This window comes from Cyprinodon tularosa, unplaced genomic scaffold (assembly GCF_016077235.1).
Source record: "Cyprinodon tularosa strain WSP-4 unplaced genomic scaffold, ASM1607723v1 ctg384, whole genome shotgun sequence".
NCBI classification, from domain to species: domain Eukaryota; kingdom Metazoa; phylum Chordata; class Actinopteri; order Cyprinodontiformes; family Cyprinodontidae; genus Cyprinodon; species Cyprinodon tularosa.
In genome coordinates, this window is record NW_024039101.1 from 42,098 (window position 1) to 68,113 (window position 26,016).

Here is a 26,016-nt window from a genome sequence, read left to right on the forward strand (position 1 = left end):
TCTGTTGTTGTTTAAGAATTTTCATAGACTTAAACTTAGACAACTTTTATTGTAATTTTGTATACAAAGAGTGTATACAAAACTAAGTTTCATTTAGTACAGCTTTTCAGACAGTAAATGAACATTTCCATTCCATAAATTGCGGCAGTGGACCTGCATCGAATGCTGCGAAGCCTCTTCCCAGAGGGCAGCAGGGGGAACGGTTTTGAAGAAGATGCTCACTGTTGTCCATAATTTTCTTCACTTTATGAGGAATTCTTCTCGGTGAAATAATCTCCAGGGGTTCTAAAGGAGTTCCTTGAACAGAGCCGGTGTTCTGTCAGATCAGCATACCCCGTCAGACCAGCATAAAATGAAGTTGTCGAGAAACTGAGACTTTAGGCAATTCTTGCAGGGACAGGTTTATATTTACATCGGCAGACAGAGAGAAAAAACTCTGACTGTGGAAAGTTCAGTACGTACATTTATACAACTCCCAACACACACTCCCCATCCCACCAAGGACATTTCCTGTTAGGTTAATATATTGACGGAACTTCTCAAAACAACCTTCCTGTTCATGCCATGAGGGAGGCTGTGGGAACTCATTCTTATCTCTCACAACCTTACCTTGTCTAGAGTGAGGATCCCTCCTATTAGTCCGAGAAAAGGCACACTCAGATATTTCACGTTGCACATAGTCAATATGTATGTGCAAGGCGTCAGATTTGCATATGTCTGACACCATAAGTGGAATGAAGTCCACTAGGCTACTCTATTTATGCGTGATATTATAAACAAGAAGTTGTAGTTGAAGTTAAACACACAAACCTACCTGAACGGAATATTGAAAGTCAAGTAGGCTTGTTTATTTATGCATGATGTAATAAACAAAAAGTTTTATTTGAGGTAAACAGAATTTAAAGCTGTGTTCGCTACTTCTCACCAAGACGTAGCTAACCTGTCAGATTGTGGTTGGGGGAATATTGATATTTACAGGCTGATCGGCAAATGTAACAGAAGCATGTGTAGCACTATGGGTATGCTGATCTGATGTGGTATGCTGTCAGCAGCAGCCTTCTTTATCAGCTTGTTGAGCTTTTGTAAGTCATTAGGTCTGATGCCGTTACTCCATCAGAGGATGAAGAAATAGATCAGACTCTCCACAACAGACTTATAGCAGATATGTAGCATTTTGCGGCAAAAACCAAAGGGCCTAAGCTTCCTTAGGAATTACAGTCTGCTTTGTCCCTTCTTGTAGATTGTTGTAGTTGTTGTCCAGGTGAACACCAAGATATTTATACTCTTCTACCACCTCCACTTCTTCTCCCAGGATGTTGACAGGATTCCACTTGTTCCTGTTTCTTCTGAACTCTACAGTCACCCCCCTTGTTTTTATTTACATTCAGGATCAGATGATTGTTTTCACACCATGCCACAAAGCGGTTCACCAGCTCTCTGTACTCAGCTTCTTGTCCATTTTTGATGCTCCCAATGACTGCAGAGTCATCCCAGTATTTCTGCAGATGATAGGACTCTGTCTGGTCCTGGAAGTCAGAGGTCAACAGAGTAAAAAGCAATGGAGAGAGTACATTACCCTGTGGTGCTCCTGTGCTGCTGACTAGATCAGACAGCTGAGCCTTCAGTCTAACAAACTGCGGTCTGTTTGTCAGGTAGTCTTTGATCCAGGTGATTGTTGATGCCTCCACCCGAGTCTTCCGCAGTTTCTCATAAAAGTCAGTAAGGATAAATGGTGTTCCGTGTTCTGGAGTAATCAAATAACATGATCCTCACAGTGCTGTCTGCCTTCTTTAAATGACAGTGGGAGATTTCTACCTTGGAAGTTGGGGTGGAGGATTTAAAAGGAGTTTTTAACAAAGGCAGAGAGATTATAACTTGAACCAAGAGGGTTTTATCTCTAATTTCTAGCTAAAAAAACAAAAACAAAGTAAATCCATAATAATTACACAGCTGTCTGATTCTAATGAAAACTTTTAGTGGTGTGTAAAAGTGAGACATAAAATGACAGGGGTAACTCTGCACCTGTACTGCAGAGTCATTGACCTTCAGACATATATTTTCATTTTTAGCATCCAAAAGGTTTACTTCAATGATTGTCCTTTATTTAGATCTTCACATCTGTTGTTGCACTCTGACCAGCTTTCCTGGCCATGGTGAAGTAAGGCCAAATAAGTCCAAATTAAATGCATTTTAGTCTGTTGAGTTTCCATTTATGTGCTTCTTTTCAGAGGAGAACTAAAGTATCAAACATTCAAACCCTAATATGACTTGGGAGGGTATAGGCACCTGGGCATAATAATTCCAAGGCCAGGTTGTAAAAAAGCACCACAATGTACTGTAACAATTCAATTCAATTCAGTTTATTTCTATAGGGCCAATTCACAACACATATCATCTCAAGCACTTTACAGTTCACCAAATCATACAGTCAAATGGATTCAAAATTTTCTAAGGAGGACCAGTTGATTGCATCGACTCATTGACTCGAAGGCAATCCCTCACACTAAGCATGCTTGTAGCGATAGTGTCAGAGAAACAGGGCTACACTGAAAAACAGGCCGATCTCCAACATCTATAAACAAAGGTGTTGATGGCAGCAGCACAAAATGTTAGAGATTAAACTAACAGATTCTGCAGAGTGGGCAAATAGAGATAGAATGAAACAGAATGATGAAAAAAGGGGTCTCTATGTCCTCCAGACGTCTAACCCTATAGCAGCAAATTAGAAGCTAACAGGTTAAAATCCCTCAAAGAAGTTTGATGATGTTCATCATGTACGAACCAAAATGGCCTACTTCCTCTTGGTTTTAGAACATACCTCCAAGACACATTATTCATAATTTAGAGAGATCTAAAATTCTACAATGGTTTATCTATCTCAGTTAAGAGAACATAAAATATCCCTTTTCGGATCCATTAAAATACTGGAAAATATTCAATAAGTTTCCATTAATGTACTTTTTTTCAGAGGAGAACTAAAGCATCAAATATTGAAACCCTGATAGGCCTTTGGAGGGCATAGGCTCCTGGGCCTAATACACTATATTGCCAAAAGTATTTGCTCACCTGCCTTGACTCACATATGAGCTTAAGTGACATCCCGTTCCTAATCCATAGGGTTCAATATGACGTCGGTCCACCCTTTGCAGCTAGAACAGCTTCAACTCTTCTGGGAAGGCTGTCCACAAGGTTTAGGAGTGTGTTTATGGGAATTTTTGACCATTCTTCCAGAAGCGCATTTGTGAGGTCGCACACTGATGTTGGACGAGAAGGCCTGGCTCTCAGTCTCCGCTCTAATTCATCCCAAAGGTGTTCTATCGGGTTGAGGTCAGGACTCTGTGCAGGCCAGTCAAGTTCATCCACACCAGACTCTGTCATCCATGTCTTTATGGACCTTGCTTTGTGCACTGGTGCACAGTCATGTTGGAAGAGGAAGGGGCCAGCTCCAAACTGTTCCCACAAAGTTGGGAGCATGGAATTGTCCAAAATGTCTTGGTATGCTGAAGCATTCAGAGTTCCTTTCACTGGAACTAAGGGGCCAAGCCCAGCTCCTGAAAAACAACCCCACACCATAATCCCCCCTCCACCAAACTTTACACTTGGCACAATGCAGTCAGACAAGTACCGTTCTCCTGGCAACCGCCAAACCCAGACCCGTCCATCAGATTGCCAGATGGAGAAGCGCGATTCGTCACTCCAGAGAACGCGTCTCCACTGCTCTAGAGTCCAGTGGCGGCGTGCTTTACACCACCGCATCCGACGCTTTGCATTGCACTTGGTGATGTATGGCTTGGATGCAGCTGCTCGACCATGGAAACCCATTCCATGAAGCTCTCTGCGCACTGTTCTTGAGCTAATCTGAAGGCCACATGAAGTTTGGAGGTCTGTAGTGATTGACTCTGCAGAAAGTTGGCGACCTCTTCGCACTATGCACGTCAGCATCCGCTGACCCCGCTCCGTCAGTTTACGTGGCCTACCACTTCGTGGCTGAGTTGCTGTGGTTCCCAAACACTTCCATTTTCTTATAATACAGCTGACAGTTGACTGTGGAATATTTAGGAGCGAGGAAATTTCACGACTGGATTTGTTGCACAGGTGGCATCCTATCACAGTTCCACGCTGGAATTCACTGAGCTCCTGAGAGCGACCCATTCTTTCACAAATGTTTGTAAAAACAGTCTGCATGCCTAGGTGCTTGAATTTATACACCTGTGGCCATGGAAGTGATTGGAACACCTGATTCCAATAATTTGGATGGGTGAGCAAATACTTTTGGCAATATAGTGTAATTCCAAGGCCAGGTTGTAATGCTTGTATAGGCATGATAGCAGCTATGTATTTATCTTTTTACCTTTTCAAACTTCATTTGTTGGCAACAAAGCGCTGTATTTCAGCAAATGAGTGTTACGTGTGTCTTCACAGGTGAACGGCAGCAGTCTGGAGGATGTTTCTCATGAGGAGGCTGTGGCCATTTTGAAGAATACTTCGAACGTGGTCCACTTGAAGCTGGGAAAGTCTACCAAAATATGCCTATCAGATGCGTTTGAGCTTCCTCCCATCTCAAACTGTGGGTTCTTGCATCTTTTATTTTAACTGGTTACTTAGGTAGCGTAATAATCTTTTAATTTCGAGGGTATATCATTTGTTTTTGATCAGACATTTGATTTGTTACTTTGTCATCTGTTGTTGACATAGTTGTTTTACTTATAGTGACTCAACCTGATAACTGCAAAGAATAAATACTTTATTGCCTTATTAAGCAGAAATGTTGGTTATCTATACTTTATTCACACTATAGTAATTATTTTTAGACAATTTTTTTTATCTTTACACCTTATATTTTAAAAATAGAGTCATTAGTTTTGTTTCCTTTAAGGTCATTTTTGTTATGGCCCGTTGCAGTTTAAAATAAAATTTAAAAAAAGTTGTCATCTAGAATTTTAAGAAAACATTTCCTTTAATTGGGTAATGCATTTCTCGAAATGTTCTTTCATTACTTTTACTTTTATACTGTAAGTAGTTTTAAAAATGCTAGTTTTACACTTTTACTTAAGCAAAACGCTTAAGTCGATACTGTGGCTTCTGCAACTGTTTTTAAACAATAGAATTCACACTTCTATATGAGTGATAAACATTAATGCATTTGACACCTTTGGGTATTTCCATAGACTATTTTGCCTTAATACCCACATTCAGCAAATCAGTTTTGAAACAGAATTTTTCGACGTTTTAAAATGACTTTAGGCAGACTGCAATAGCTAAATTAATGACGCCACTGTACCAGGGAAACACTGAAGCCTTATTTTCTTAAAGTTATCAATCTATATCAACCATGAAAATACAGGGCAGACACTAAACAGTTGTAGATTTGATATTTTATAATCATTATGTATATTTTGTCTTACTCTTTCTACGCAGCTTACTTTTACATGAATGATCACGCCTTGTCCGACCACAGCACTCCAGCGTACAAGTTTAGGTGGCCTCCCATCTGTCCTGAGAATTATTTGAGCCTCTCTACACATCCAGCTTTTGAAGAAGATATAAAAAGGTCAGATGTTTATTACTGTATTATCCGGACTATAAGCCGCTACTTTTTTCTCAAGCGGCTTATAAGAAGCTGCAGCTTTTTTGTAGATTTTTGCTAACCGCTAGAGGGGACAGTGAAAGTTAGAAATAAAAAAAAGGGGGCTACCTGTCATTTAGCCTAAGAACATGCTAGCAGCAGGCACAAAGCAGAAAAAATATCCCAAATTCACACATTATGACAATTATTTGCCGCATTAAAGCTGCTGAACTAATGAATAGACAGCGCTCAGCTCCTGCAGAGCTAAAATAAAGAGCCGACGAAGCCCTATCTTTCAGTTGAAGCTCTAATTGGTGTGAGCCAACAAGCTAAAGGGAGCTAGCATTCTTCTCCACCCCTACTCCAAGGGCTATATGTAGAGGCTGGTGGAGTTTTGTCCAGGGAGGGCAATAAATTCAAAATAGACGTATACCAAAAACCACTGAAACGTATACTAAATTATCAAACCAGTATATTTATATGAATACCACGAACAAAAAACTTGACAAAAAGAAAAAAAAAACTTGAAACAATCTTGCCCTTCTGTCATTATCGCAGCTTTGGGAGCTGATCTGATAACTCACTTAATTCACCTGCTGTTCTCTCCCCGCTCTTTGATTATCATTGATCTTATTCACCTGCTCCCACTGCTATATATATATATATATATATATATATATATATATATATATATATGGTTCCGCCCAGATAAAGGGGCCTGATCATTATTTGTGTATTCTTAGTCTATTCGTGCTAATTTTTCATTTCAGTTTGTTCATGTTTGTTTTTCTAGTTTTGTTTAAATCCCTGGTTCATATGTGAAAAAAAACAGACAGATGGACCGAGAATTCACGCAAGTCAGATAGTGGGAAGTTTTAAACTTTTAATGACAGAAATGAACACAAAATTTAACAGAACAGAAATGCGGGCTGCTTTGGATAAGCAGACTGCAGCGGCTGCAGGAGGGGGAGCAGGGCACCGCCCAATCACTGTCACTCTGGAGGGAGAAACACAGGTAAGTGACTCACTTAAATAATCATCTCCCGTCAGATGGTCACTTACCTGTGTTTCTCCCTCCAGAGTGACAGTGATTGGGCGGTGCCCTGGTTTAACAGTTCAGTCAATCCTCTCCGAGGAAGGCAGAATCCATGGGCTGACAAACGAAGTGCGGCACAAGGAGCCGCCCAGAGTGTCCCCGATGCAGCAACCCCAATCCAGGTCAGGGCTACAGATCAGACAGGAACAGTTCTGGGATCCAGGAGTCTGTAACCCAACCAGGGACCAAACAGGAACAGATAGATCCAGGGTTCTGGGAATTGACAGGATGCGAAGGCAGGTTCAGAGTTCCATGAGTCCAGGTGTGAGCTCAAACAGACACTCAGATGGAGATAGGCGGGCTCAGTGGTTGAGAAGAACAGAGACAAGACATGCTACCTGGATAATTGCAGAAACTTTAAATTGATCTCCACCTAGGAACCAGACTTACAGGACTAAAAGTGATCTCCTGACGTTCCGAGCCAAAACCCAGAGGGCTCGGCGGTAAAGAGCAGGGAAACGATCAGGAGACAGGAGACAAACACCAAACCCTCTGAATCCACTGTCCTCCGGAGACGGAAACATGATGCTCTTTCCATGGAAAGCAAGATACCCAGAAATACCTTTATACACTTTATAAAACATTTTAAAAAGTAGCCACTGCTCCACATTTCTTATTTCTGACATTCATCTATTATAAAGTAATAACTTAATAATAAATAAATCAATGACTCAATTACTGGTAATAATCTTGGTGTGATATTTCTAAGTGAGATATGGTTACATATAGCCGTATCTTACAAATTAATAGTTGAAAATAACATACATTGGGATTTCTGGATTATTATTTTTTTATTTAGTTTATGTCTCTTACTGTGGAGATCCACATACAATGACGCTCCATGATTTCTAAATGCGAGAACTTGCAAAATAGCAGGGTGTTCAAATACTTATTTATTCTTATATACCCAAGACATTTGATTACATTTTAATATATATTATCTTACCTGCAGATTAGGAATATATTAGAACTGGGTGTTATAAATGAAGGGTAAAGCCAATTAATGATTATTAGTTAAATGATGATAACTGATATCTGCATACTCACCAGGGTTCTTTTGTCTTTTACCCAAGGTTGCACTTCTTGACTGTCTGTTAAAATCTAGTTGTCTTTCACCAATTTAGTAATTTAGGCTATGGCTATTAGTGGAGTTATTAATCACCAACCAAAGGTCTCTGTTTCTTTAACCCTAAAGGGTGGATCTGGCTCTGAGTGACAAATGGTTCACTGTTATAAATTATCACAGACAACCACAGTTAAAATATCAGTATCTTATGCCAAATTACTTGAATTGTATTGATGTCACACTGGAGAAATTTACCTCTGCTTTTAACCCATACCCTTAGGGAGCAGTGAGCGAACAGATCAGACGGGGACAGACAGAGCCAGTGGATGAGAGGGAACCGAACCAGAAAATCAGAATCATTAGGAAACACTGAAACAGTATCACCACTGGTTAGGGATGAAACTCGCCTGAAGACACTGGCGAATACTGAGAATAATCTACTCATTGGAACGGGAGCATGAACCTTTGACTAACAAAACTAATGAAACAGAACCAACAGACATCAAACAGCAAACAAACAGAAAGCAAACAATGGTCTGGCCCCGATAGCTGGGGCTCGGTCGAATTTAAAGCTGAGATCCAGGTGGATAGGATGATTTATAATTAGGAGCATGACAGAAAGCAGGTGAAAGGCATGAATAATTAAGATGAGCTATCAGGGCAGATCAGGACACAGTGCATGCAATGAATCTACTAATGTTTGGTTGTGCACTTTGTGTATTATCATACCATCAACAAGAAGATGGTTGATTTAGATAACGTGGTTTAGTGCATAAGCATTAGAAAAAATGTAATTAAGTATTCTCTAGTTGAATCATACTAATTTTTAAATAGGTTAAAACATCTGAATCTATGTGAGTTGTATTTAGAAAGCATTTTAGATTCTGATTGTTTTTGCTAAATGTGTCAACCAGACTAAAAGAGAAAGACTGAAAACATTTTAACAACAGATGAAAATATATAATACATCCATTCCAAGTTTGAGGCTCAAAACAGTGATCTTTGCTACATGTCTTTTAACTCTCTAACCCTCCCATTTCCTTTCAGTCCATTTTCAAAATAAAGGCTTGTTGTGCCAGAATAAAAGCATAAAGAAAAGGGGTTAAGTGTGGGTAGAGGAACAGCGAGTGTGAGCAAATACACACGAGGGAGATAGGGAAAGAGAGAGAGAGAGAGAGAGAGAGAGAGAGAGAAAGTGAATTTGGGTCATACAGTCTTGAAATTTGTGTGTTTATACTGTCCTTTGGATTCAGCCTTCTGCTACCAGTGTTGAACATGCTGAGACCGACCAACTCTCAAGAGCTGATATATTATCTCAACTGTGTATACAGGGAACCCAGGACAGTTGTGCTTCACAAGGGATCCACAGGCCTGGGCTTCAACATAGTGGGTGGAGAAGATGGTGAAGGTATCTTTGTCTCCTTCATCCTATCAGGCGGGCCGGCTGACCTCAGCGGAGAGCTAATGCGGGGAGATGAGATCTTATCGGTAAGTGCTAAAAAACCTGATTCATATAGAGAAACAGTGGAGAGAACCTGAATGAGGTTACATAGGATGGCTCACTTTTTTCAAACCAGTGTCTTTGCTTGTCAAACTTTTATTTTTACAGCTTTAAACAAAGCAAATATGGCTTTTTAGATGCTTGTTAAATATTGCATAAAAATATAATAACAATGGCTGCTATTTTGTTATCTATTTACAGTTCTATGTTTTATATTATCAAAAGACGTCAGTTTTTATATAAAAGCTCTATAAACCAAATGTATCCAAACCAATGATTTCTTTTATCAATATAGTGTTGCACAACACTTTTTTTAATCATCAGAGGTTTTCAGTTTTGTTCCACATCAGTCTTGCAGCTACAAATTCAGTTCAATTATGTTTATTTCTATAACGCCAATTTACAACACTTCATATCAATGCACTTTACGGAGACAATTCAACTACATCCTAAAGTCAGATTAGTTCAAACCAGCTGATTATATCGACCCATTGATTCTTTAGCAATCCCTCACACCAAGCATGCTTGTAGCGACAGTGGAGAAGAAAACTCCCTTTTAACAGAAAGAAACCTCCACAAGAACCAGGCTCAGTTTGAGCAGCCATCTGCTGAGTCCGACTGGGGTCAAAGAGAAAGAAGAAGACATTGAAAAGGAAGCAGAGATACAAAAGGCAACTGTCAACCAGCTCCACAGGCGGCCCCGTCCAGGAAACACACAGCCAGGCAGACGAGCTCCGAGCCAGCTCCCATGTCAGAGGATGAAGAGAGCACATCCAGTTAGTCACAGTCAGAGAAACAGGACTACACTGAAAAACAGGCCAAGCTCCAACATCTAGAAACAAAGGTGTTGATGGCAGCAGCACAGCTGATATTTCTCTCCAGGATGGAGTCACAGCCAAACAGGAACAGGCCAAATGAAGCTACTATAAGAAAAAGCAGAGAGAGCAGAACGTTAGAGATTGAACTAACAGATTCTGCAGAGAGGAGAATAGAGATAGAATGAAGCAGAATGATGAAAAAGGATCCCTATGTCCTCCAGAAGTCTTAGCATCTAGAGATAGCTCAGGATAACCCCTCTAATTATAAGCTTTATCGAAAAGGAGTTTTGAGTCTAGCCTTAAAAGTAGACATGTTGTCATAGATCTTTTAAATAGAAAAGCTTTCTGTGCTGGCCTCACCACATGTCACTAAGAGCAGCGAAGTACAGAGCAAACCAAATGAATGGAAGATACCCACGTCTAAACATTACCAACACATTCCAGATGTTAATTAAATAAGTCTTAACACATTTTAAAGTGATTTTTAAATAGAGAAGCATTCATAAAGACGAATATTTGACTGAAGTATGCACAACTTGCTTAGTGGGATTATGAGCCACATATCTCCCTGTACTAAAAGAATAATTTTTCTCCAGAAAATATGTGAAGGATAATTTGTGTGATCTTAATTTAGACTTAAGATAGCTTTTATTGTTATTTTGTATACACAGAAGTTTATAAAAAATAAAATTTCGTTTTGTACAGCTTTCGGAACATTTACATTCTTTAAAACGCAGCCATGATCAAATGTAAACAGTGTGGGAGAAAAAAACATGATTCAAAAAACGCACCATGGAAGTGGTATAAAGTGGTTGATATGACAGTTCAGAGCCTTAAATGTTTATGGTGCAAAAAGGCAAAATTTTGGTTTGGTGTTATCAGTGTAAGTCTGTGACATAATTGAGAGTTTTCTCAACATTCAGCTTTCTGATAGCAGTGCGGAAGAGGCTGTTTCGGAATCTTCTGGACCTGTATCGAATGCTGTGAAGCCTCTTCCCAAAGGGCAGCAGCGCTCATGAGTTTGAGTATAGAGTAAATTTATTTTTTTAAAGGCCAGATGTATCACTCTGATAACATCTGAAACCAAAAATGTGCTTATCTGGTTAAGCATTGATTTACACAAATTATCAATAAATGTTCAAATTGTTTTATATCATATTTGTGTAATTTAATTACACAATGAATTTATTAATGTCTTTGGACAAAGGCAGCACACTGCTCACTTGATAAGATCACATATAACAACAAACATCATTGCAAATGTCATGATGACTGGCTTGATTGCTTATTTCATTCTCCTGCCTAGCTCTGCCCAGTTTCTCATTACCTCACATCATATCCACCTGTTCCATCGTCTGTTTAACTGCCTGCTCCCAGTTATCAGTGCAATATTATTCTTGAGCCATTGGTGGGAGAGTTTTCTAGCTTTACTGATTGTGCTCTGAATGCCTGATCCTGACATGATATGTCTTCATAACCTTGAGCCTACCTATCCCTGTTCTGATCTGTTTGCCTCACCTGTCTTTGGTCTCCTGTTGGATTCTTCTTGTGGACTGTACCTGGATCTACCTCTTGACTTCGCTCTCTGGATTATCATGTCTTCCTTCAACTGCTTGGATTTGATCTCCTGCTTGTTTTGCAGTTTTCAAGGTTGCAGTGTGTGGAATCTACCACTTTCTCTGAGCACAGACTGAACTGTTAAGCCAGGATATTGACTCATGTGCATAATCATCCTCCGTCAGATTATCGTGGTCAATAACCTGTGTTTCTCTCTTCAGAGGTCGCTGCCTCAGATGCCTAGCTGCTGCTACTGCAGTTATGCCAATCTGCTTTTTGAGTAATCCACTGTGTGTCTTGCCTTGAATACGGAGTCCTCTTTTCTAAACCTTGACAGAATAATCTGGCCAGACATTGGATTTTGGACATTGGACAATGTATTTCTCAGCTCGAGTCAGGCTGACAGGAGATTGTTGATTACAGCTTACGTAATTTTAATATTAGCCAGAAAAGCTAAGCTGTGGGGAATTTCTGAATGGCAAAACACTTCTAGTTTATGTGACTCTTAGAAAGCATTTTCTCAGGAACTAATCAGAGTTGTTGCCCAGTTCATCCTGGTTGAGAAGCTTCATGGAGACTTCTGTCACTTAGGCAGGGTGATCGATCTATTGACTTCCACCTGTTATCCTCTGAAAGAACCTGGAATGAGGACGCCCTCACAGACATATTCTTTTTTTTGCCCTTAATGAAAAGATTAAGGATGAACTTTAAACCCATGTCTACCCTTGGACCCTGAAGCAGCTGGAGGACCTCGCCATATAGATAGATCTTTGCCTCACAGAACGTTGCAAAGAATGTAAAGCACTGGAGTCGGCTATCCCTCGACCAGCTCCTCGCCCCGCTCATTTTTCCCTGTGTCGGTACTTGGTCCCACTCAAACGTCGGATCCCAAACCGATGCAGCTGGGATGTACACGCTTGTCCAAGGAGGAGAAGAAATTATATCATCAGCTTAACCTGTGTTTCCACTGTGGCGGAGAGGGACATTGAGTGAGATCCTGTCCTGTAAAGGATAGAACTCAGCTGAGCTTACCAGACTCTCTGCTTCCCCAGGTCTCCTGTTTCCCAGATCTCAGTTGATTATTTCCAGGACTCAAAACCCTTCAACATCCAAGGACTCTTATCCTGTTTGTGTTCCTCCACCAACTTCTGAATCTGTACTTTTTGATTTTTTTATGGGGATAGGGAAGATCACCTATTTCCCTTCCCGGCTCCTACTTCCTGTAACACTTTTCTCTTCAAGTCAGAGCCCTTTAGTGGGGCAGTTTTCAAGCCAAAGCCCTTTTGTGGGGCAGTTTTAAGCTGAAGCCCTTTAGCAGCCAGTCCCTGAGCTAGAGGCCTTTAGCGGGCCAGTCCCTGAGACAGAGCCCTTTAGCAGGCCAGATCCCCTTTGTGTTAAGCCAATGTTGTTTTTAGGTGGCAAAATGATTTCAGGTGTTCCCTGATTTAATGACATTTTATTTTGGACCCTCCTTTCAGACCCCCTCCTCCCATCCTGTTTGGGTTGTTTGGTTTTTGGACTCCACCTGCCTTGTTTGGGTCATTATGTTTTGGTTTGTTCTGAGAGTTTTCTAGCATTAGTAATTGTGTTCTACACAACTTATTTTGATGGTTTGTATTTTTTTTATATCAACAGGCCATAACGTAAATTAGCTTAAATTAAATAAAACTAATAAATCTATTTTTAAAATGTAAAGAGTAGAAAGTAAAGTTATTTGTAAAAAAATGTAAGGAGTAGAAGTAAAAAGTTGTCTTAAAAAATAATACAAGTAAAGTATTGATAGCCAAAATTTCTACTTCAGCAAGGTAACCAAGGATTTGGACTTTGTTACTGCTTGCACCTCTGACCATTTCTAGTATGAATTTACTTAAATGCCCTTGTAACTATCAACGTATCTATTGTATATATGTAATGTAATTCCACAATTGATAAATGTATTACTGTCTTTAAATAGAGGCAGCACACTGTCATGGTTTCGGTTCTGTTCAAGTTTTATCTCTGAGTTTCATTGGTCTTATTTCCATTTTTGTGTTCTAGATATTTTTGATTGTATTTTTTTCCCCACAAGATTCTATCTTGTGTCAGTCTCATTTTCCCTAGCTCCCTTCTTGCCTCTGTTCACAACTGCTCCCAATCTGCTAATTGGCCTAGGCTCTGTTCGAAAACCTAGGACGCATCCTTAGAAGACCGGATTCAAAGGCCGATTACGTCATAGCGCGGCGCCGAGGTCTGGTCGGATTCCAAGAGTCCTTGTTATGCGGCCTTAAAATGCGTCCTTCTTTTTGCCCAATTTGAAGGACGGGTCTGATGTATCCTCGGTATTCTTGGTTATCCCAGGATTCATTGCTAGACCAAGCAAGCCGTGATCAGAGTAAAGGTTACTTGGCGCCGAACAGTGGTGAAAATTGGAAGTTCAGTTTAATATAATACAAGTCATTTAATAGTTCCGTCTGAGATTAATGAAAAATAGTTGTTTTAATGGTTATTGAGTCAGATATGTGGCGGTAGTGTTTGGTTTATCTAAAGGTTTTAATCTGTTACTGTGGAAATGGGTTTGGCTATAATTTAAGGACAGATTCTAATATATCTGCAGGGGGGGGACTATAAATCTGATAGGATTTTTATTTTTTTATTGCTGTTTTGCACAATATGCTTAACTATGTATTTTTTGTTGTTGAATATTAGAGATTTTGCAGATATATTTTTTATACATACATTGTTTAGATTTACTTATTTCTTTCTAGCCCTTTTATAGAATAGAAAATCCCTTTATTGTCCCACAATGGGCAAATTTACAGCAGCAGAAAGTGGACCTTAATGTGGACCTTAGAAAAATGTCTAAGAATAACATAATAGGGAAGAGTTAAAATATAAACAATAAAATCCTGTAAAGTGTTTTAACAATATAAAACTGGAGAATAAATAACCAATATGCAGCTATGGACATTTTTACAGTAATGGATATTTGAAAATAGCAGCAACATCAGAGATGTGCAAAATGACAGCAGCATGTTATTTAACTGACTAAGGTTTCTATCATTACATTTGATTTGATTTGTTCCTGCTCCCAGCTGTTGGAACATTTATTCTATTCTGGATTCTTGTGAGTGTAGTCTTTGTTCACTTCACAATAAAAAAGAAATAAATAAACAGTTTTGAAAACTTCTGCATTCATTCTTTTCCTGCTTTGTGTGTCAACATTTACGGTTGCTAAGCAACAGAGCATACAGCGGTAAAACCCGCCGAAGGGTAGACCTGGTCGAATTCACAGCCTAAACTCTTCCGGTCTCCTTATTTTCAAGGACTTCGAAGGATCCTGTCTAGGTAGACCGCGTCCTTGGAGGACACGTCCTAGGTTTTCGAACAGAGCCCTAGTCTTTGTTTCTCTCTCCCATATAGTCTCTTTCTGTTCAGTCACTTTTTACTGGTTTGACATAATTTCTTTCCCCCTTCTTGTGAGTATTCCTGGTTCTGGGAGTGTTTCCTTTCCACTGTCGCTACAAGCATGCTTAGTGTGAGGGATTGTATTTGAGTCAATGAGTCGATGTAATCAACTGGTTTTCCTTAGATAGAAAACTTCGTATCAATTTGACTGTATGATCGGGTTGAACTGTAAAGTGCCTTGAGATGACATGTGTTGTGAATTTGGCGCTATATAAATAAACTGAATTGAATTGAATTCTGAGATTTTGTGGATTTATGTTTGGGATTTTTGCTTCTCTTTTACTTTTGGTTAATTCAATCTTCAAGAAACCACTTCAGCTTTTGTTTCTGCATTTGGGTGCTCTTTGAAACCAGACACTCCTCGCCTCCAAGGCCGCTCCACTGTGTTTCTTTGTGGCTCCCTAAGGTTCGAGTGCCGCAGTCAGCGGCCTTCAAGGTTTGAGCGCCGCAGTCGCGGCCACCAAGGGTCCTGCAGCAGAGACGCCATCCTCCAATGGTCCTGCAGCAGTGACGCTGTCCTCCAGAGGCTCTCCTTCGTCACCATCCTCCATAGGTCCTCCTTCGTCGCCGTCCTCCAGAGGTCCTCCTTCATCGCCGTCCTCCAGAGGTCCTCCTTCATCGCCGTCATCCAGAGGTCTTCCTTTGTCGCCATCCTCCAGAGGTCCTTCTTCGTCACCGGCCTCCAGAGGTCCTCCTTCGTCACCGGCCTCAGGGCCGGCCTCCAGAGACTCTGTCTCATCTCGGGCCTCAGAGCCCGCCTCCAGAGACTCTGCCTCTTATCTGGCCCCAGGGCCGGCCTCCAGAGACTCTGCCTTTTCTCTGGCCTCAGGGCCGGCCTCCAGAGACTCTGCCTCATCTTGGGTCTCACGGCCGTCCTTGTGAGACTTTGCTTGGCCTTGGGTCTTACTGCCGTCCTCTTGAAACTTTGCTTGTCCTTGCCCACCTTTTGATGGGGTTTTTTGTGTTTGTATTCTGTGTTTGGTTTTTGTTTCTTGCCCTCCTTCCTGGTCTCCTCTCTGCCCATCCCGAGTGGGTTTTTTTGTTTTTGGACTTCTTAGGGCATCTGGAATCTGCCCTTAAGTGGGAGGTACTGTCATAGTTGTGGTTCTGTTCAAGTTTTATCACTGAGTTTTCATTGGTTTTATTTCCAGTTTTGTGTTCTAGTTTCTTTTTATTGTATTTGAGTTCTTAGATATTGTTTGCCCCCTTGTGTCAGTCTCCTTTTCCCTAGCTCCCTTCTTGTCTCTGTTCACACCTGCTCCCAATCTGCTAATTAGCCTGGTCTTTGTTTCTCTCTCCCATATGGTCACCTCCTGTTCAGTCATTTTTTGCTGGTTTGTTGTCATTTCTTTTCCCCTGTCTGGGCAGTATTCCAGGTTCTCAGATTTGGTGGATTTATGTTTTGGATTTTTGTTCTGTTGAACTTTTGCTTAATAAATCTTCAAGAAAGCATTTCAGCTTTTGTGTCTGCATTTAGGTCCTCCTTTAAATCTCCACCCCACTTGACACACACTACCAAATACAGCCCCTCTGAGATATGCAATGAGTGACTTGGTCATTCATTTCCGTTATGCAGGTTTTTATAATTGTTGCCTCAGCATTGTTTCTAAATCAGATTAAAATCCTTCCCAGATCTCCCTCAGAAAGATGTTTCTTATATCTTAATATCTAACAAGTTTAAACTGGGTCTCTGTAAACCATTAAGACCTTCTTAAGACATATTTTATTAACAGGAAATGACTCCTTCGTTAAATTGAGACATGATCCATGCCACAGGTCTACTCCACTGTTTTTTCCTTCCATGATAATAATTGAATGCACTGTTTATTAAAAAAAAAGTCTTTACATAGCCATCAGTTTTAAAATAACTATTCCAGAAAGATAATGGATGAAATTTTGTGTGGAAAGGAAAAAGTGAAAGGCCAGCAATCATTTGGATGTTCTGTTTAAATATAGTTCTGCACATTCCTAGGACAGTGTGACACTGTATGAGATTCAGGTTCCTTCCAGTTAGCATGATGAGCTGGTAATTAGAGAAGGAAATTAGGCAGTTAATGTTCCCGCACTGACCTGGTTTTCTGATCTAACAATAACTTTTCTCATCTGACCTCTCCTATCTCTATTCAACACTATTTTCATACTAAGTACATTTATGTCTTTTCCTGTTTTGCATGATGATGAATTGATGAACCATGCATGCAGTTTCTTAATTCAGGGTGCTTTCCAAAATGCACCTTTGTGATTTTTTTGATTTGAAAGCTATTTATTAAGTCTCCAGTTTGTGTTGCATCTAATTTTCTTTTGATCACATATAATTCATATCATATATTCACTCACTCAAAAAGTGGGAAATCATTATTTCATCTACTCACCATATGCTGAAATGTGTTTTTTTGTGGCTCAGACTTTCATCCTTTTATTATTTTAGATCATTTAAATCACTGACAAACTATGATAGTGGGATAAATAGTGTTCTGTTGTACATGGTATTTATTTTTTAACACCCTGTGAATTGACTTGTCATTAAAACAGGTTAATGGCATTGATCTACGAGGAGCAACACATGAACAGGCAGCAGCTGCCCTGAAGGGAGCCGGGCAGGTGGTCACCATCGTTGCTCAGTACAAACCGGAAGGTCAGTTGGAAAAGATGAAATTGCTCTTAAAAAATACTCACGTTTGCTTTGGGTTGGGGGTCTCATAATACTTATTTCATTATTTCTACATTTTGTACTCCCTTAATGATATCTTTTGGTGTTAGATTTAGACGGCTGACATGTGTCATGGTTGGGTTGAAGTTTTGAGGACTCAAATGCAGAGACAGTGAGGCAGTGGTGAATTTTGTAGATTTAATGGAGCAACTGAGGAAAAATCCAAAAATGCAAAAATAAAAAGAACCCAGAAAAAACAAAAACGTCAGGGAAAACTCACATAGAAGTCAGAGAGCAGGGAAACAACAAAGCACAACAAACCAGAACAGAGTGACTGCAGAGGTGAGGTATATATTGGAAGGCTGAACCAAGACAAGCTAATCAGCAGATCTGGAGCAGGTGTGAGTGGACTAAAATAAAGGGCACCAAGTGAGAAGGAAACAAACACAAGAGGGCAACAGAGAGCAGCACAACAACTAAACAACTCAGCACCGGTAGAACTACAAAGACAGAACACAAACAAACTAAAAATAAACCCAAGCAGAGGGCAGAACCCTGACAACATGTTGCCTGTAGATAACATCACCAGCAGATTTTGACTTTGACTAAAAAACGAATTGCCCATAAGTCAAACGCAATGATTTTTGAGAGAAAATAAAGCTTTTCTCAACTTTATTTATTGGTTTTAATTCAAAGCAAAAGATAAAGTTCTAAGCAGGGTTTTTTAGGCATAATATGACCACAACTCTGACAGACGTAGATAAAGACACATTAGTAAAAAAAAAACAGGACTTTCTCATTCCCGTCTCTTTTATGTCAATTGAAATAAATGGTCAAACTTCCCTTTATTCCTCGCCGTCTTTAGTACCATGACAATGTAGAGCTCGGACCAGAACTTTTTATGAGTTGGGGAGGGGGACAATGTCTATAGTTTTTTTTAACCTTGCTCTGTATTGTCTCCTGGGCTGTAGTTTGTTCACCTGCCAATGATGGTCTTAATTCTCATATTCGTATCAGTTTTGATCATTTGTTTCTGAGTTGCTTCTCCTAAGGGTCCCTTAGGAGCAAGAGATAAGCTAAATAGAGACAAGAGATCCTGAGGACATAAGGAGGTTGAGTTGAGAAAACCATTTAAGCATTAATTTAGAGGTACGATCAAGAAAAGAGATCTCACAAATGTATGTATCTGATCTCAATTATTTCTTGGTTCTTTTAAATCTGAATTAAAGAGAATAAGATGAGATAAATCTGAGAAATCAAATAGAGAGAGAGCCTGTTTATTTCTTACTGAACCACAACTGAAGGGTGCAATTGTTCACCTGTTCTTAACAATGCAGGGTTCATGTCTTTACAGAGGTTCTCTCATGTATATGTGCAAATAACAAGGATGAAGGTGTTTAAAAACAGTTCCCACAGCCACTAGGCTTATAGGCATTTTTCCACTGTAATTCTAGTAGTTGCAGCATAACCAGAGTCTTGGCCCAAATACGCCGGAAGTATGCCAGTCAAGCGGCTGTTTCACTCCAAAAAATTGACCTATCAGCCTAATTTTCAGTCTAACCTTGACCTTTTGAGAGTAACACCCTAATATGCTGAAATCCGCCAGTGAGTACCCTGCATACTAACATCACTGACAGAAAGCCTCCCCAATACCTCTTTCCCACTGGCCAAAAAACCATTTACACCCAGGAAGAATTAGCTTTTTAAGTGGCAGTGGAAACAGCTCACTGACGCCAAGGGTTACACTGGAAAAAATAAAAATGTTTTTTTTTAATAAGTGCATTTTTTCTTGAATTGAGGAAGTAAGAGATATTTTGCCAATGGAAAAACACAATTTACAATTAATATAAGAAAACACAATTGTCTTATTTCAAGTGCATATTCTCTATTTATCTTATTTTAAGAGTGAAAACACTCAATCCATTGGCAAGCTAACTAATTTTACTTACTAAAAATAAGAGTAAATACACTTTTCCTTCCTTCCTTCCTTCCTTCCTTCCTTCCTTCCTTCCTTCCTTCCTTCCTTCCTTCCTTCCTTCCTTCCTTCCTTCCTTCCTTCTTTCCTTCCTTCCTTCCTTCCACTAATATGCAAGGTAGGTAGAGGAGATTTTCATCTCATTAATTACCCTTGATGCAAGGACTCATTATGCCACTTAATTGTTTTTTATTTGGTGTGGTATGGAAGTAAATATGTGCCATCAGAATTTGAATAAAAAATACCTCTGAAATTTGAATGTTGTATATTAGTGCTTACTTTTTCAGTATAAAAATACATTCAGAATATATTTTTAACCTAAAAAAAATTCAATGTCATTATTTGTGCATTAAAAAAAAAATTCAGTGTAATTTTTTTTACATGGTTGCAATTTTCAGTTATTAAAGAAATTCACATTCCTGTTTCAAAGTGATCAAATTTTCAATATACATATTTTTCACAGTTTAAAATTTCAGTGATAAAAAATTCAGCATATAAAAAATTCAACTTTTCAAAATTCAAATGCAATATTTTCGTTGTCCTCCAATTCAACTTGCTCAAATTCACTGTCTCAAATTCAGCGTCTAAAAATTCGCTGTAAAAATGGCCATGGTTACTTCAGGTCACAGACATTAGCAATGGATGTCCGATTCCAACATCCACCTAATCACATGACACAACCGTCATATTGAAGAAGTACCAGTATCACCCAGGCTGGCGACCATGGAGGCGAACTCCATGCGAAGTTTAATGCTTTCATATTTCTGTAGTATATTTTATTTTGCACATGAAGTTTGATACATTATCTTAAAACCTGATTTAAAACACTGGTTTGGGCCGTTGTTAATCTTACACCGTGTAGTGCCGGCATATCACTTCTCGCTACCTCCGAGCACCCCCCCCCCCCCCCCCCCCGACCCAATTTCCCCCGTTTTATTTAAAAAAGAAATACCATTTCAGGAGATGCTACCGCTAATGTAGTAAGCTAATATGGCTGCCTTGTGTGCTTCAAAGAGGGGCTGTGAACAGTTCCGACCCCACTCTGATCAGCTACTGTATAGTTAGCTCGGAGGTAGCGAGAAGTAATATGCCGGCACTACACGGTGTAAGATTAACAACGGCCCAAACCAGTGTTTTAAATCAGGCTTTAAGATAATGTATCAAACTTCATGCGCAAAATAAAATATACTACAGAAATATGAAAGCATTAAACTCACCGTTGGGTTTGAGTTCGCCTCCATGGTCGCCAGCCTGGGTGATACTGGTACTTCTTCAATATGACGGTTGTGTCATGTGATTAGGTGGATGTTGGAATCGGACATCCATTGCTAATGTCTGTGACCTGAAGTAACCTTGGCCATTTTTACAGCGAATTTTTAGACGCTGAATTTGAGACAGTGAATTTGAGCAAGTTGAATTGGAGGACAATGAAAATATTGCATTTGAATTTTGAAAAGTTGAATTTTTTATATGCTGAATTTTTTAACACTGAAAATTTAAACAGTGAAAAATATGTATATTGAAAATTTGATCACTTTGAAACAGGAATGTGAATTTTTTTAATAACTGAAAATTGCAACCATGTAAAAAAAATTACACTGAATTTTTTTTTAATGTACAAATAATGACATTGAATTTTTTTTAGGTTAAAAATATATTCTGAATTTATTTTAATACTGAAAAAGTAAGCACTAATATACAACATTCAAATTTCAGAGGTATTTTATATTCAAATTCTGATGGCACATATTTACTTCCATAGTATGGGGGGGTGTAATATTTATGCTCTTCTTGAAATATATTGGAAGATAATGCACATATCTCAAATCTGTTTTTGCCTTGCAGAGTATGAGTGTTTTGAAGCCAAAATCAATGACCTCAGAGAACAGATGATGAACCATAGCTTGAGCTCTGGGTCAGGGTCTCTGCGAACTAATCAGAAGAAATCACTCTATGTAAGGTGAGTGGACTTAGATATAACCTCAAAACTTCTTATCTAAATAGGAGTTGGTCTATTGTTTTGAGTGCTGCTGCAGCAGAGAGGATCTGAGTTCAAATCGTGGTGTAGATTGTCTTTGGACGATAGTTCCCCAGTGTCTATAAAGGTGCATATTAGGTCAGTCGGCAAAAGGTAATTTTTAATAAGAGTGAACTCATTTTCTCATTAGATTAAGCATTTAATGACTTTCTGCTTTAAAGCTTAGATGCAACAATAACCCTGATCTTTTATGTATTTTCCCACTTTTAGGGCACTATTTGACTATGATAAAATGAAGGACAGTGGGCTACCAAGTCAGGGGCTCAGTTTCAAGTATGGTGATATCCTCCATGTTACTAATGCCTCAGACGATGAGTGGTGGCAAGCCTGCCGGGTCACTACCCATGGAGACAGTAAGGAAATAGGAGTCATTCCCAGTAAGAAAAGGTAATCCTAGGATACACTTCTGTTTAACATCAATAAAGGCAACAGTGACATCCCTTGTTTACTGCAGAAAGAATTACTCTCATGTGTCCTGCTTCTCTGATGAATCTACCCGGTTGGCCAATCACCCAGCTTGATACATTGGGGAGTGGTGACCTAGTGGTTAGGGCATAGAGCTTGGAATCCTGAGGTTGTGAGTTCAAAACCTGCTGCCACTCTGGCTCTCTGAGCAAGACTCCTAACCCACAGTGCTTCCTGGGTGCCCCACGGTGGCAGCCCACTGCTCCCAAAGGGGATGTGTGAAATGCAGAGGTACTGTTCTCCAACGTGAGACCGATAAAATTCTATTGATTATTTTCTTGACTCATACGAAATACTGACCTGTTTCAACTGATTAGCTTCATCTCATAGTAAAATCTGCACAACATTGTTTTTTTTTAACAGTATGAACTCTTCATGCAGCTTGTAAAAACTTTGCAGTGTTTCTGATTCTACTTAATCAACATGCTCTTCATTGCCCTACATCCACTCTATCTCCTTCTTTTTAGCTGTAATAGAACCATTTTTGCTCTTCTTTGTCCAATAAGCTCTCTTCAAGTTACCTTTATATGTGCTTTGGCTCCCTCTTGTGATCACCTGCATGTGGTTCATCTGGTGCACCAGCAAGCAATTACTAATTTTCCATTTATTCTAAACTTCAATTCGTCACTTCAAACAAACTTTGAAACATCCACAAGAAGCCTCCGTACTCCATGACATAAGAGGCTTTAACTTCTTCTGAATTTGTAAACTTTATCATTAGCATTAGCAGCACTTCTACTCACTGTGGCTTCCACACAGGCTTCCTCTTTTCAGCTTCCTTCTTTCTTTTGAATATCCTTACCTTGGGGGGCGGAGTAGTTTTGGCCTAATGTTATGGCAACAGATCCAGTATCTGTGTCATTCTCATTCTCATGGATAAGTAAAGGACGCATGAAAAACCATTAATTTTAACCCAGAATATCTTTATCCAAGAAATATGACATACAAAATATGACAGTACAATTTCTTTAAAAAAAAAAACATGCACAGTTAAAAACTGTATAACTCCATGCTGCGCAATCCTTCTGCAGTCTGTATCCATTTACAGAAAAAACTCAAAACTGGAAATAAGCCTTTCAACATTAAAGTAAACTTCACAATAAAGTACACCTGTACAGATGTTAACCTAACAACCAAAGACAAAAATTACAGAAAAAATGCACCACAAAAACATTTGAAATATTCCTATGACCAAAATATGTCTTGTTTATGGCTCTAACATTCCCTGAACTTCAATTCAATTCAGTTTATCTATATAGCGCCAATTTCACAACACATGTAATCTCAAGGCACTTTACAGTTCAACCAGATCATCCAGTCAGATTGACTCAAAGTTTTCTATCTAAGGAAAATCAGTTGATTGCATCGACTCATTGACTCTTCAGCAATCCCTCACACTAAGCATGCTTGTAGTGACAGTGGAGAGGAAAAACTCCCTTTTAACAGCAAGAAACCTCCAGCAGAACCAGGCTCAATGTGAGCACTCATCTGCCGAGGCCCATTTGGGTTCAAGGAGACAGAAGCAGAGATACAAAAAGCAGCTTTAAAAGGTGGCCCCTTACTTAGCTAACAACTATACTATTAACTGTATAAAATATGCATTATTTGTTGTTGTTGAAAAGTTTAAAGCACTCTTTTGCTATTAGATTTCCCATCCATCCATCCATCTTCCTCGGCTTATCCGGGGTCGGGTCGCGGGGGCAGCAGCTTAAGAAGGGAGGCCCAGACTTCCCTCTCCCCAGCCACTTCTTCCAGCTCTTCAGGAGGAACCCCAAGGCGTTCCCAGGCCAGCCGAGAAACATAGTCTCTCCAGCGTGTCCTGGGTCTTCCCCGGGGCCTCCCCCCGGTGGGACGTGCCCGGAACACCTCACCAGGGAGGCGTCCAGGAGGCATCCTAAACAGATGCCCAAGCCACCTCAACTGGCTCCTCTCGACGTGGAGGAGCAGCGGCTCTACTCCGAGTCCCTCCCGGGTGACCGAGCTTCTCACCCTATCTCTAAGGGAGAGCCCAGCCACCCTACGGAGGAAACCCATTTCGGCCGCTTGTATCCGCGATCTCGTTCTTTCGGTCATGACCCAGAGTTCATGACCATAGATGAGGGTAGGAACGTAGATCGACCGGTAAATCGAGAGCTTCACTTTTTGACTCAGCTCTCTCTTCACCACGACGGACCGGTACAGCGCCCGCTTCACGGCAGACGCTGCACCAATCCGCCTGTCGATCTCCCGCTCCCTTCTTCCCTCATTCGTGAACAAGATCCCAAGATACTTAAACTCCTCCACTTGGGGCAGGACACCCCCCCTGACCCGGAGAAGGCACTCTACCCTTTTCCGGCTCAAGACCATGGCCTTGGATTTGGAGGCACTGATCCCCATCCCGGCCGCTTCACACTCGGCTGCGAACCGATCCAGCGAGAGCTGCAGATCACGACCTAATGAAGCCAATAGGACCACATCATCTGCAAAAAGCAGAGACGCAATCCTAAGGCCACCAAAACGGATCCCCTCAACACCTTGGCTGTGCCTAGAAATTCTGTCCATGAAGGTGATGAACAGGATCGGTGACAAAGGGCAGCCCTGGCGGAGTCCAACTCTCACCGGAAACGAGCCCGACTTACTGCCGGCAATGCGGACCAGACTCTGACACCGGTCATACAGGGACCTGACAGCCCGTATCAAAGGGCCCGGCACCCCGTACTCCCAGAGAACCCCCCACAGGGGCCCCCGAGGAACACGGTCGAACGCCTTCTCCAAGTCCACAAAGCGCATGTAGACTGGTTGGGCGAACTCCCATGCACCCTCCAGGACCCTGCTGAGGGTGTAGAGCTGGTCCAGCGTTCCACGACCAGGACGGAAACCACACTGCTCTTCCTGAATCCGAGGTTTGACTATCCGACGGACCCTCCTCTCCAGCACCCCCGAATAGACCTTGCCGGGGAGGCTTAGATTTCCCAAGCTTTGAAAAACACATGGAGCACTGTTCAGCCAAAAAGTAAAACCTGCGAACCTGCTAAGACAAGACCTTCCACCTAAACTCTCAGGACAAACAAGGAAAGGACTGAACATACAGTGGCAGCCATTCATAACGGCCCTTCCCAGTCAAACGGCAACTGAATGGGAGCCCATTCCCTGCAACTCCCAGCAAAATCCCCTCCAACTTCAAGCCACTGGAGTGACCCCATCATTTTCCTGGGCGTGCATAATTTTTTTACTCTGACTCCACCCTTTCTCTGAATTGCAGGATCTGACCAGGAGATGGTGCTCATTTTTCAATCTTAATGTCCACAAATCATGACAGAATATTTTAGTACAAAGATTGATGTTTAAAAACGAACTGTAAGGGACCAACCAAGGACCAGCCAGGGACCAGCAAAGACTAACCTGACAACAGCCAGATGCATGTCTCGCTCCGCCCAGCTGGAGCGAGACATGCATCTGGCTGTTGTCAGGTTAAGCAAAGACCACCCAAGGACCCATCTAGGAAATTTTGAATGGCTAACACTGTAGATGCTGCCAATAGGCCAATGCCTTAAATGTATAGACGTCTGTATCTGTTTGCCAGAGCGTTCCAAATCTAATATTGATGTCAAATTTGTCCAATATGAATACTGGGATATATATCAGTCTGCCTCTTAAATCTCTTATATTAGAAAGCTCAGAGAAACAATTTCCTTCTATCCGCTGTTGTTCAAAGTTTATGCAACACTTCTGTTTTCATACTTGATGTTGTTGACTGTTCTTCTCTCTTTGACAAATATCAATTTATCAAGCATTTGCTATCATTCCACACTATAAAATAAGCATAAAAGTTCATTTCAGTTACCATTAATGTATACATAC

At 40.5% G+C, this 26,016-nt stretch overlaps 1 protein-coding gene across 5 annotated transcripts in view; it reads left to right on the top strand.

Annotated features, from left to right (window-relative positions):
* Positions 1-26,016, top strand: part of LOC119791196 (disks large homolog 2-like) — a 76,914-nt gene that overhangs the window by 22,633 nt on the left and 28,265 nt on the right. For all 5 annotated transcript variants that reach the window (XM_038297150.1, XM_038297151.1, XM_038297152.1 and 2 more), the window contains 6 exons: positions 4,423-4,567; positions 5,419-5,551; positions 9,060-9,216; positions 17,581-17,683; positions 21,519-21,633; positions 21,922-22,098. In XM_038297150.1, coding sequence (XP_038153078.1) covers positions 4,423-4,567; positions 5,419-5,551; positions 9,060-9,216; positions 17,581-17,683; positions 21,519-21,633; positions 21,922-22,098 — 830 coding nt within the window. The remainder of the gene's footprint in view (positions 1-4,422; positions 4,568-5,418; positions 5,552-9,059; positions 9,217-17,580; positions 17,684-21,518; positions 21,634-21,921; positions 22,099-26,016) is intronic.